General features: G+C 39.3%; 1 protein-coding gene across 1 annotated transcript; it reads left to right on the forward strand.

Moving 5' to 3' along the window:
• The first annotated feature begins 4,375 nt into the window (after positions 1 to 4,375).
• LOC146364744 (ubiquitin-conjugating enzyme E2 variant 1-like) lies at positions 4,376 to 8,400 on the forward strand. The gene is made up of 4 exons (XM_084917759.1): positions 4,376 to 4,457; positions 5,446 to 5,594; positions 6,529 to 6,654; positions 7,824 to 8,400. Exons 1-4 carry the CDS (start codon positions 4,436 to 4,438, stop codon positions 7,968 to 7,970), a joined length of 444 nt encoding a protein of 147 aa, XP_084773885.1. The 5' UTR covers positions 4,376 to 4,435; the 3' UTR covers positions 7,971 to 8,400.
• Positions 8,401 to 13,668: the final 5,268 nt, after the last annotated feature.

Here is a 13,668-nt window from a genome sequence, read left to right on the forward strand (position 1 = left end):
AACTTGTGACGATTTCACAGGGTAAATGGACCCCAAAGCGCTTTACACATTCAGTCATCCACCCATTCACACACACATTCACACACTGGTGATGGCAAGCAGAGGCGAGGCTGCCGGACACTGGTGCCACCGGGCCCTCTGACCACCACCAGTAGGTAACGGGTGAAGTGTCTTGCCCAAGGACACAACGACCGAGACTGTCGGAGCCGGGGCTCGAACCAGCAACCTTCCGATTACAAGACAAACTGCCAACTCTTGAGCCACGATCGCCCACGTACACAAGTACACAGAACACCACCTTCTCATACATAATAATTCTATTTTTTAACCTTGTGATGAAATTTTAAAAAGCTAATTTGTATATACAAGTTTTAATTTGAGTTATATTAGCAAATCTTTTTGCAATGTATTCTTTCAAAATGTATAGTGCAATTTATTTATTTTTTACATGGGGAAAAAATCACACCGATAAAGTCTCTAAAACTTGCAAAAACTCACATATCAAACATGATACACTTAGCATTAAAGGGTTAAATCAACTGCTTGATTGTGTTTATATTTGCCTAAGTAAAGACTTTCTCACCATAACTTTTTGCAAAAAAGGTACAATATTACTTGTGTCAGTGGTTAAAACATCCACTATGAAAAGCGTATTAATAATTAATGACCCTGTCTGTACCTGGAGCCTGGCCCTCGACACATTTACTGCTAATCGATGCACTTCTCACAGACGCAGCTGTCATGTTACATTCCAGACTTCTGTTTATTCCAAGTAAAACAAACACTTTAAATTCACTTATTCAATTAATCCTGTTCAAGCAGAACAGACAAATTATTCTGCACTCAGTTCGACTACACCATATTGAGGAGATTCTACAATAACAAAAGCATTCAGCAGTCATTTCATTAGGCACACCTGTTCTGCTGCTTGTTAATGCAAATGTTAACCAATCACGTGGTACAAAGACAAATCTATTAAGTGTGTAGACATGGTCAAAACGGCCTGCTGAAGTTCAAACCAAGCACCAGAATGGAAAAGAAAGGTGATTTAAATGTTGATGCCTGACAGGCTGAGTATTTCAGAAACTGCTGATCTACTGGGATTTTCCTGCACAGCCATCTCAAGAGGTCACGGAGAACGATCTGTGTGAAAATCTGTGTGAAAATGCCCTGTTATCTCAGAGGTTAGAGGAGAGTGGCCAGACTGCTTTGAGCTGGTAGGAAACTAAGTCAAACAACCGTTTTATACAATCAACGCACAACACGTCAAACTTTGAAGCAGAAAATAACCCAGGTGCCACTACTGTCAGCTAAGATCAGGAAACTGTGACTACAATTCACACGGGCTCACCAAAATTGGAAAACAGAAGAATGGAAAAAGAATTTGCCTGATCTAGCGTCTTGATTTTCTGCTGTCACATTCAAATGGCCGGGTCAGAATTTGGTAGAAACAGCTTTCAAGCATGAAAGCATGAATCCATTCTGCCTTGTCTCAACACTTCAGGTTTGTGATGTTTATATAATGGCGTGACGAATATTTTCTTGGTACCCTTTGGACCCTTTAGAGCCAAATGAGCATCTTTAAAATGCCACAGTCTGCCTCATTATTGTTGCTGACCATGTCCTTCCCTTCATGACCACATTGTATCCATCATCTGATGTCGGTTTTCCAGCAGGATAAAGCACAAAGCTCACAATATCTCAAACTGGTTTCTAGAACATGACAATGAGTTCACTGTTCTCAAATGGCTTCAACAGACACCAGATCTCACAGAGAGAACCTTTGGGTTGTGGTGGGATATCATGGATAGTATTGGATATCCCAATTCTTTGATCTTTGGGCTGAAGGAAGAACAACACTCGGTGTATAAATGCTCAATCAACAATCTCATCAAAACAATTCTCTTTATTCCATACACACTTTGAGCATTACAAACATCCGGTCAGGAGGGTATCCGCCAGAGCTTCGGCCCCCCTCCGCACTAAGCATTCACATTCACGCCTCTGTACAAATACAGGCCATTTACCATTTACCATCTTTCTTTCTTACAGCGCCTAAGTGACGGCCATGGCTTCCTGTTTTATCTCCTCCTAATCAGATGGGGCAGAAAACCTCTACAATATGTTCTGTTCTCTTTGTAATCAGAAAAGGAAGGCCATGATTCGACACAAACAGCATTTCTTATAACTCAGCAGTATAATACATCATAAAACAGTGTAATGATTTCACAATCTTTAATCCAAGGAATAATGTGGCCTATACCCGTATAATGATTCAACAATTCTTTGATTAGCAGTAAAAGGTGGAATAAGATAGTATAGTAATCTCACAATATGCACCCAACAAACCTACAGCAACTGTGTGATGCTGTCATGTCAGTTAGTAGGGCTGGGTTAATTGATGACAGGGTACACCCTGGACAGGTCGCCAGTGTATCGCAGAGAGACAAACACCATTCACACTCACACCTATGGACAATTTAGAATCATCAGTTAACCCAACTGCATTCAAACTCCACACAGACAGGCTCCTGTGGAGTCAAACTCAGGACCTTCTTGCTGTGAGGCAACAGTGCTAACCACCGCGCTGCCCTGTGAATACTTGTGATCAATAAATGATCAAAAGGGGGAACGTGATGGCACTGGACAGCTGCTGTACTCTGTACTGTTTTCTGAGACCTTTGCCAAGGAAAATTAAAATCTCACAGAGACAACTTGTTTTGTTTCAGGTTTCCGTAACAGCTGATACTGACATTACAGCGTCACACAGTTGCTGTTGGTTTGTTGGCCGCATATCCATGATGTTCCACCACATCCCAAAGGTACTCTCTGTGAGATCTGGTGTCTGTGGAAGCCATTTGAGAACAGTGAGCTCACTGTCATGTTCAAGAAACCAGTTTGAGATATTGTGCTTTATCCTGCTGGAAAACCGACATCAGATAATGGGTAAAATGTGGTCATGAAGGGAAGGACATGGTCAGCAACAATAATGAGGCAGACTGTGGCATTTTAAAGATGCTCATTTGGCTCTAAAGGGTCCAAAGGCTACCAAGAAAATATTCGTCACACCATTACATCACCATCACAAGCCTGAAGTGTTGAGACAAGGCAGAATGGATCAATGCTTTCATGCTTGAAAGCTGTTTCTACCAAATTCTGACCCGGCCATTTGAATGTGACAGCAGAAAATCAAGACACTAGATCAGGCAAATTCTTTTTCCATTCTTCTGTTTTCCAGTTTTGGCGAGCCCGTGTGAATTGTAGCCACAGTTTCCTGTTCTTAGCTGACAGGAGTGGCACCTGTTGACGTGTTGTGCGTTGGTTGTATAAAGCGGTTGTTTGACTTAGTTTCCTATCAGCTCAAAGCAAACTGGCCACTCTGCTCTAACCTCTTGAGATCACAGGGCGTTTTCACACAGAGAAATATTGTTTCTGAGTCAAGAACACCTCTTCCTTTTAATTTGCAAGCTTAGGTCAACCTTTTGACACCAGACTCCACAGCTTACTTGCTATGTAATAAGCCTGCAGTCAGTCAGTGAATGACCTAATCAAACTTGGCATGCTTTAATCTATCCTTGCTAATTAAGGGTTTCATGTTTTAATCTCTCACAGCAATCTTTTTCTTCTAATGTATTGACACTCCCCCATCTTTGTTATTTTAATTGTGGCCTTTGCCTTCAGAAATACCTTAATTTTTCATTCCCCATGGAGCTGAGGGTGCTGTAAAATGGTTTCAAATCAGTAGATGTAGATGCACATGCACAATACCTATACCTACCTACCTAAAAGTAGATGCACATGCTGATGAATGACCTCTTTTTAGTTTCAAAGAGAAATAAGGGGTACTTGCAGAGGCCCATCCCCCTCCTCAGTCATGCTGGATTTCCACAATTTCTGCAGAAGCACAAAACTCTGACCTAAATTACATGTATACTGATTTATCATGCAATGTGAATAGAACTAGTAGAGAATTACATGCTACATTTGAAGAAAGATGATTGAAAGATATACCATAAAGGCAAAATTCTGGACAAACACTCTTGCCTTTGGAACTGGTGGATTTAAAAACCCCTGGAGCAAAAGGGCAGTTAATAATATATCTATTTAATGAAATGACTATTAAAATAAGCACAATTTTTTTTGATGGTCTGACAGAATTAAATCGTTTAATATAGTGACCTGCCTTGGAAAGTATGCCAGGTTAGATTATCTGTAAGTTAATGTGCTACTCTGACGACGACAACAACAACAACGATAATAATAATAATAATAATGATGATGATTATTATTATAACAGTTCCGTTTTATACAGCCACATTGCTAATCAGTTTGCTTAAAGCAACAAAGGAAGCGCCGCTGCTGTCTTCTTTCTCGCGCACGCACCGCTGGCTACAATGGTAAAATTGCGTGCTCGCTCCCGCTGTGTAGCGACAAGATGGCGGTCGCCGCCGGATCAGGTAAAACGGTTGAGACGTATTAATCACTGCGAAAAGCTATTTTTGAACAGTGTTGTCAATGAATTTTTACCGCGTACCTGTTAGGTTTTATGATTAGATGGATTCTGCATTGAGGCGCCGTGCTATGTTGTGTTATTACATAGAAGCTAAAACAAAGCTGAGGAGAATGAATAGGAAGCGATGCTAGCAGCTAAGCTATCTTAAGTTAGATAAAAGGACAGCAGGTCTCACTTCAGTGCTGTTTTATGGGCGTGGAGCCGTTACTCGCCAGCCATCAGCAAATATGAGACATTGCAACTTGCTTATGCATTTGTGTATTCATTTATACATTTTAATTTAATAGTTTAATTTAGGATGCTGCTTAAATTACAGCATCCTGTTGTCAACCCACAGCACCGCCACCCCACCGGAAAATGACAGCCTGTTTGCGACATCAGATTATTTACAGGCGCGATGTGTTGCAAACCGGGTGTGTAGCGTTACTTAAATGTCATCAAGAAATGCGGGTGAATCCCGCAGTAAGACGGTCTTCCTGCCCGGCTGTTAAATGTAAACAGTGACTGTACGTTTTCCGAGAGCTCATGAGGGAAACATGACCTGCGCTGAGCTTCACTGAGCTTCTCTGGAGACGCCGGTGAGCTGAGCTGAATTGCTGCAGCAGCTGGCAGTGTGACTGGGTTTGTTTGGATGGCTCTGTTAAGGGTGCAGCCTCGTCGTATCTCACTGCGGAGGCCAAGTGATGCGGCACCGCCGGAGCCAGATGCTCAAGTCTCACAGGACGTGAAAATAACACCTGCTCTTATCAAAAGGCTCACGTAGGCTGCGCAGCTGAGGCGTCCCTTATTTTTTCTGTCTTATTGAGTCATAACTTCATAACTGCAAGTCATTTTGTCTGGCACACTGCTGGCAGTTTTATTTAGCTTCGTAAATCTACCTGTGGCTCTGGAAGTTTGCATGACTGAATGGCTGTGTGTTTGCCCACAAACAGGCGTTAAAGTTCCTCGCAATTTCCGGCTCCTGGAAGAGCTGGAGGAAGGTCAGAAAGGTGTGGGAGATGGAACGGTGAGCTGGGGCTTGGAGGATGATGAGGACATGACCTTAACACGATGGAGAGGGGTGATCCTTGGCCCCCCAAGGGTTAGTGGTGCCATTTTTAACACCTGGATGAGGACTTTGCAGGAGCAGGGGAGTGTTGACCAAGCCAAAAGATTAACAGTTACTTAAACCAAAGGTGTCAGGTTTGATTTGTGCATGGCATGATGTTGGGGAGCAAATCAGGTCGTCCATGTGAAGAAGAGGAAAACATCGAGGCACTAACACTACTTTGCAGTGCTTCGAATGAATGTTTTTGAATTAAAACAGAATAAATGTGAAGCAGAAGCACAATTAAACTCCTGACTAAAGACCAAATATCGCACAAGTTTGCAGCATAATGTTGTTTTTGACTGCTGACAGATGTCCCAGTATCTTTTTAGTTAATTTTTAATTATAGGTATTTATAAATACTTAGCACTGCTCAGTGCTAAGCTGTAAAGTTGAAATGACCTATATGAGACTGTTATTGAAAATGCTGTTTTTAAATTAATGACTGCAGTCCTTTGAGGACCTCTTTCACAGGACCATGGACATTACCTTATGTCAGATTGCAGCTGGGTCAGCCAGTTTGTCTTCATTTACTGTGCGACTGGGTAAAACTGCAGCAGTGCTGTCACAGTTACAGCCTGTATGCAGGGAGCATAAAAAAATTCTGGCATACCACCAAATGTTTTGGCCAGACCCAAAAATTGTAATAAAATTAGCAGTTATGTTAATTATAGCAGACATTTTTGTTGATTAGATTAAAGCAAAAGGCACAGATTTGTGTAAAAACAAGGTACCGCAGACTCTTTAAACTCTGCACAGGGCCTTTGTGAGTCAGGAGAAAAAAACCCTACAGGGGTATTTCCTGCCTTAGTTTTCACATGATGTTGTTGCACATAGTGAACATTGTGTACTTTTTTTTTTTTTTTTTTTGTTCTTCAAGTTTGGTGTGCTGTCTTCTCACCTCTCCCTAACTTTCTTTGATCAACAGACAAGCTATGAAAACAGGATGTACAATCTGAAGGTTGAATGCGGGCCAGGATACCCAGAATCACCACCTTTTGTCAGATTTGTGACAAAGATAAACTTGAATGGCGTGCACACCTCCAACGGTGTGGTATGTGAATTATTTCTCATTATTCTTCAGCTTGATTGGCTCATTTTGGACGCACTCTGTGGAAGGAGCATCATATCTGCTCTGTGGAGTCAGATAAACAACTGATCAACTAGCTTCAACTGGCCTATCACTGATATGTCAGGATATATGTTTCGTATCATCTTATCGTTTAATACTCTCACTTACTGTTAGAATATTGGCTGAAATATCAACATAAGATTTTATTTACTCCTTAAAAGTCCCAAAAGGTCCAGCTCTGCAGTTGTCTGGTTATGAGTTCATATCATCTTGTTTAGAAGACGGCCATTGCATCCATGGAACAAGAGAATAATAGATGATTTACATTATGTACATCTCGATCTTTATTCAGATGTTTTAGGATTTTCCAAGATTTTTTTATTTTTTTTTTTATAAGATCTCAAAAAATTGGTAATATGTGGGATCTTTTTTCCTAACTTACATGAGCACCATGCAAGTTAGGAAGAAAGACGAGGGCCAGTTCAGCCTTCATTCTTATTTAAAAACCCACCTTTTTTTTTTACTTTTAATGCCATATAATATTATAAGAAATTAATATTATAAGAGATTAATTGTCTAATATGGTCATCTCAGGCACACTGCTCTACCTGTAAACACCCACCTGCTACTCAAACCTTTTATTTTACGTGGCAAAACGCTGGGGGCAAAGGATAAAATTGCTTGTTTCAGTCTGTGGATAAACTGAGAAGCTGTACCAAGGTAATTCATTAAGGATTGCTGTGAGCTATGGATCATGCAAAGCGACACTAGTCTATTTGGAAATGGAATAGATACAAAGGTTCCCTTTTTTGCATGTAAATAACATGACTTCCTCGCTTCTTTGTGGGTGGTTGCACTCATTTCACTTGGTCAAGCGTGTCAGTGCTCATTCATCTGTTGCTCTGCTTTTTTTTTCTCTAATTGTATGCCCAAGGTTAATGTGTGAAGCTTGACTTAAACACATTGCAGGTTAAAGCAGCAGTAAATCAGTTTCTATAAAAATAAAATAAATATGAATATAATGGATCTGAACAATGAAATACATTTATTAAAAAATAAATAACTTTTAAAAACATTTTGGTGCTTTAAAAAGGTAAATCCCAGATGGGGGATAATTACAATGTCTAACTGCATCCATCTCCACCCTGCAGGTTGACATGCATGCAGTGTCTGCGCTGGCCAAGTGGCAGAACTCCTACAGTATCCGGATGGTGCTGCTGGAGCTTCGACGGCTCATGACCTGCAAGGAAAACATGAAGCTTCCTCAGCCACCTGAAGGGCAGATCTACACCAACTGAGCCCCTGCTACTTTTGACTCCATGTTTTCTTTTTGTTTCCCACTTGTTCCTCTCTCTCTGTTTTTCTTTCATCCCTTTATCCCATCCCCCGCCATGTGACATTCCACCTCCTATCAACACCTTGGCTGAATGCACACACAACAGAAAACTTATGAATACAAGCAGATACATGCAGACGTACACACAGACACTGCTGTAAACACACACACACACACACACACACACACACACACACACACACTTATTAAGCTGTCATAAGTCATTCCAGCCCTCTGTCCTCTCCTATCACTGGAGCTCTGGGTGGACTCGAGTCTTCAGTCCACACCAGATACGATCATTCGAATACTGTACATCTTACTAATCTTTTTTTTATTATTATTATTTGTTTAAAAATGCAGATTGTACAATAACATAAATAATATTGAGTGTATCTCGTTGTGTGTTGCCTTTTTTTGTATACATATCTTCACATCGATGCATGGGTTCTTCGAGGATAGTTCTCCATCAGGGTGTACGTCTGAAACCTCTTATCCAAAACACATTAAATTTTTATTTTTATTTATTTATTTTTTCATGATGAGATATTTTATTAAGCCCGTGTTCACACGAGCTTATAAAGAATTGACTGGATCTCAACAAGTGGGTGCACATGACTGTTAAAAGAAATTCTGTCTAAGAAAAGGTCCAAAGTGAGCAATGCATATTCATGCTACTATACCTGATCTTAAGCATATGTACTGTAGGTCTGCAGTTAAACCATGCTCTAAAAATATAAAGGAAACAAGCTACCTCTTTTGAGCCTGTATAAAAAAGAGCAACTATCTAATGTGAATGTGTCTTGCTCTTTCTCTTTCATAAATCCAAATTCATGCTTATCACATGGTTGTGGTGCTCGATCTAACTATACAGGACGGGGCACGTGAGTAACAAGTCATGCAAGTTTACAGGAAGAGTGACAATGCTGTTTAAATGTTCTTTAATCACCTTAGCAGTTGCGGTAGAAGATATATAGACATGTAATTCATTTAACAGGAAATTTTCCCCTTCAGGCCATATTACACAGATACACAAGTCTTGCATTGCAATTATATTTAATATACCTTAATAAGCATGAAGTAACATCTCATGTTACTCATGTTGTTTTGGCACCTTTATGGTAATTGAAATAATTAGAAACCTGAATAATAAAATGCGCTGTCAACCAAAAATGTTCAATTTAATTAATCAAGATTAAATAAATGGGGTTGTCCAAACGGACCATTTGTTCTAATTTTGACTAATCCTAAAGGGCCTTACTAAGCAAGGCAGTGTAGAAAGCTTCAGTCCCTGTTCAAATACAGTGTACTAGTGCCTCTCAAAAATGACTAAATATTATAAAAAGTTATTTTTTTGCAATTTCATGTGCAATAGGTCAAGCCTTTTTTATCTTAATTTTGATCATAGCTTGTCGCTCATGAAAATTAGAAATCCAGTAAATGAGTAGTTTGAATAAATTATTATTTATACAGTATAAATACTGCAGACTAGTACATGAAACCACTATGATGAATGACTATGCTGATTTGACAGATGTCTGGATGATGACCATTGACACCCTTAAGCTACCGAAGGTCACCGCTGAAAAGGCCGGCTGTTTGTAAAATAGTGTATTAAAGCATATTAAGGGAAAGTTGACTGGGGAAAAGACTGATAGGTAAAGACACACAAAACTGATGACTGCAGGCTCGAGAAGAGTTCAAGAAGGAGCTTCACAAGAAATAAACTGAGGCTCTGTATGTCCCCCAAGAACCACCATGCACAGATGTCTTCAGGAAAGAAACTACATCTGTCGCATTTCTAATCTAAAACTACTCCAGAACCAGGGACAATGGCAGAAGCAGCTCGCCTGGACTAAGGAGAAAAATGAACTGGACACATGCTTCTGATTTATAAAATCAGGTCCTAAAGTCTGGAGGGAGAGTGCAGAGTTACAGGATCCGAGGTGCTTGAAGTCCAGTGTGAAGTTTCTGCAGCCTGTGATGATTTGGAGTACCATGCCATCTGCTGATGTTGGTTGTGTTTGGTTAACTGGAGCTATAAGCCAAAGATAATCAAAATGAATAAAACAAACAAACAAAAAGCAGAAAGCCACCACAGCTCCCCACAGCTGCTGAGCTCCAGGTTGGATTGACGTCATTTGCTACAGATTCTGTCCACTGAGAATTTATTCCCAGAGAAATGATTCAAATTACATTAAATTTGTTTCTCTAACATCTCCAAAATGTGGTCTGGCTGTCAGTTTGCATAAAGGCTGAGCTGACTCTACAACAACAGACTGTAGCCTGGTTACAGGCTAAAAAAAATCAAGCCACAAACACCTTTAAAGATGTGTGACTGGAAATGATAACTTCCTCGAAAACACCATTGTTCTCTCACTTTGTTAAACTTACAAGTGTTTTTTGCTCTCAGCTTAGAATATTTTAGCATGTCTTAGAGTTAAGTAAAGCCTGACTCTACTTCTAGTACAGAGTGTGCTTTCTGCATTAGGTACAAGTGATAAACACACTTGAAAAAGGCAAAAAGGGACAAAAAAAAAAGAAGCTTTGCATGATATTATATACATGTTTGGCCTTTTATACATCTACCACATAGTACTCAATTCTTTTAAGCATGTGGGTCATGTGTGTGACCTGGTGAAGTTCACACAAAACATCAGAATGTTTGTTGGTGTCAGAAGGGCTGATCAGAGTATTAAAAAAAACTGTTCAGAAACTACTGGGATTTTCACACACAACCATCTCCACAGATTAAATGGGATGTTCTGAAAATAAGAAAATATCCAGTGAGCTACAGTTTCCACAGTTCTCTTAAGAAAATACCTTGTTTAAGTGGCCAAACTGCTTTGAGCTGATAAGGAGGAAACAGTAACTCAAATAACCACTTGTTACAACTGGGCTGTGCAGAAGAAAATCCCTGAACTCGTATGTTGAAGACGAGTGTCACTCCTGTCAGTTAAGAACATAAAATGAAGCTACAATTTGCACAGACTGCCCTAAACTGGACATAGATCTTGTATCAACAGTTCAGGCTGCTGGTGTAATAGTGTCGGGAATATTTTCTTCTACCACTTTTGGCCCCTTAGTACCAAGTGAGCATCATTTAAACCCCACAGGCTGCGGCTGAGCACGTTCGTCCCTTTATAACTGCAGTGTGACCATCTTCTGCTTCTAGCAGGATAACACATCATTTCAAAAATCTCAGATGATGCCAAACTGGTTTCTTTAACCTAACATTCAGTTTACTGTTCTCAAATAGCCTCCACAGTCACCAGATGTCAGTCCAATAGAGCACCTTTGGGAGGTAGTGGAACAGGAGATTTGCGTCATAGATGCTCAGCTGACAAATGTGCAGCAGCTGTGTGACGCTCTCAAGTCAATATGGACCAAAATGTCTGATGATTGTTTCCAGGACCTTGATGAATCTGTGCCACGAAGGATTAAGGCAGTTATGCAGGCAAAAGGGGGTCCAACCCATAATGAGAAAGGTGTACCTAATCAAGTGGCTGGTGAATATATAGTCAGTAATATTGGTTTTAAAAACTATCAGGCAATGCCAAAATACTAAGTTCTATATTTATTAATATCTGCTAGGACATGTATCATACAGCTTTGTGATTCCTGTGATGTTAAAAAAACTGCCCTTTGAAAAGCATTTATTTTGAAAAGTCTGATAGAAATAAATGCTGCTGATACAAGAGGAGTGCTTTTCTGTAGTCACAGATACTTCAGTCTGTTTTTAGGCTTACCAAAAACTGTAAAACTCCACACGCATGAGAACCTGTTGTGGTTTTAAAGATGGGATGAAAATAGCAAAAGTAGATCTAAAAAGATTTAAGTGTCGAGTAAAATTAAAACAGAAAGCAGAACTGACACACATGAGCTGTGAGAAAGGAGAAGGAGAAAAAACAAGCACCTGTTTGTCTGGGCAGATTATGCAAACTAAAAGCCTAATTTTGTTTGATGAGAACTCGTTGTGGAACACTGTTTGTGCTGTTTCATGGAGACACTGGGAAAACACAGGGAAACATCATCATCATTAGGCTATTATTAATGAAATCCTCTTCTGTAATGAGAAGTCAAATGAGTCAGTGTTGGTGGTGCTCTCAGGCATCCAAACAGGTCTGAGCCGGTTATAAAACAACCTACTTGACTGTTTTGCACTAACAGGAAGTGAAACATAAGTATGTCAGTACAAGTTTTGACAGAGCCAGCAGACGTCATCACATCAGTCATCTCTTAGCCCCTGGCCACAGTTCCTCCTGTGTGTAATTCAAATGCTTATTAACTGCTTTTAAGGGTCCTGCCCATGTTTGTGGTTGATTTCAGGTTTCTGTAAAAACCAGCCTCAGGAAGCCTTTTTTTTAATCTTTTCTATTACAGACTCTGTTGCCTTAATTTATAGCCTTATTTTCTTGATTGATTTGTATGTTATTTTATCATTTTTAAACCCTTTTTATCCTGTATTTTCTTACAAAATGTAAAGCTAGTTACATCTTTTACTTTGCTTTATACATAGCAAATTAACACAGTGCTCTATTATGAATAGTATTATTCTTACTGCTAATATTATCATCATTGTATCAATCCAGCTGAAATGTCGGCACTTCCCAAAAAAGATACTGTTTACCAAATAAGACAGTCCATCATCAGCACAGTATATTGATATATTTTGGTTGATTCAACTGAATAAATTTAATTTTATAAATATTCATCCTTGTTCAGCAAGGGAAGACTCCTACTGGCGTTGTTAATCCCAACATCTTTTCCCCATTACTCCATCAGGAAGCTCTACTATTAGAGAGACTGTAATGATATTTCAAAAACATTATCTTTTAATAAATAATTAAAAAACCATGACAATTATGGCATTTATTATTATAAAATTTAGTCTTGACATTAATGTAATTTTGAAATTAATGATGCTACTGATCTGTAGTGCCATCTTCAGCTCTACACTTTATTTCCTGGACCACATGCAGACCTCTGTGACATCAGTGACCTGAACTAGTAAAGCCAGCATGATAGCCTTTATATGAAATTGCCCACCCCTCTAAACGCCCGCTTAGTTCAAATGTGGGTGTTACATTTACAAGAAGAGCAGCCTGAGATGTCTGAAGAAAGATTTTAACCATGTGTTTCAGCGAGTCTACAAGCACTGCTTGCAGCTAAGCAACACAAACAGCATTTACTGTGTTTATGAATCAGATCTAAATCTCTCCATGACCAGGAACAGAAGTGCATTTTATTTTTAAAAAAGGAATAAGCAGCTACACTGCAGTTTGGCACTTTGTAAAGATATCCAACTGGACCCTCTGACGGGCACAACACGATCAGTTGTATATTATACAGCTAATGTTTGCATACTCACTCTCTAACCTCATTTGATGACCACTAAACATGCAAAAAAATCATCATGTTTAAAATAAAACAGCTGCAAGTTAAAAAAAACAGAGTAAACACAAATTTGCTCTTAAGTATTGAGGGCAAAAAAATCCCATAAATTAATACATTTAAATAAATTAATGCAGAGATAATGCAAACATGATTCAAGTTTTTCCCTTAGCAATACTACTTTCTGTTATTGCTTTTCATTTGACTGAAGTCATTGTGCAAACATCCGAAATTTTGGATGTTTAAAAAAATATCACCAGTTTAATTTA

The sequence above is a fragment of the Perissodus microlepis genome, chromosome 20, assembly GCF_051167445.1.
Source record: "Perissodus microlepis isolate ML-2025 ecotype Zambia chromosome 20, ASM5116744v1, whole genome shotgun sequence".
NCBI classification, from domain to species: Eukaryota; Metazoa; Chordata; class Actinopteri; order Cichliformes; family Cichlidae; genus Perissodus; species Perissodus microlepis.

Excerpts from the sequence above, each read along its gene's own strand:
- LOC146364744 (XM_084917759.1), top strand. The coding sequence starts at position 4,436 with ATGGCGGTCGCCGCCGGATCAG. Across the intron at positions 4,458-5,445 it reads GGCGGTCGCCGCCGGATCAG|GCGTTAAAGTTCCTCGCAAT; the intron begins GTAAAACGGTTG and ends GCCCACAAACAG. Across the intron at positions 5,595-6,528 it reads TGATCCTTGGCCCCCCAAGG|ACAAGCTATGAAAACAGGAT; the intron begins GTTAGTGGTGCC and ends TTTGATCAACAG.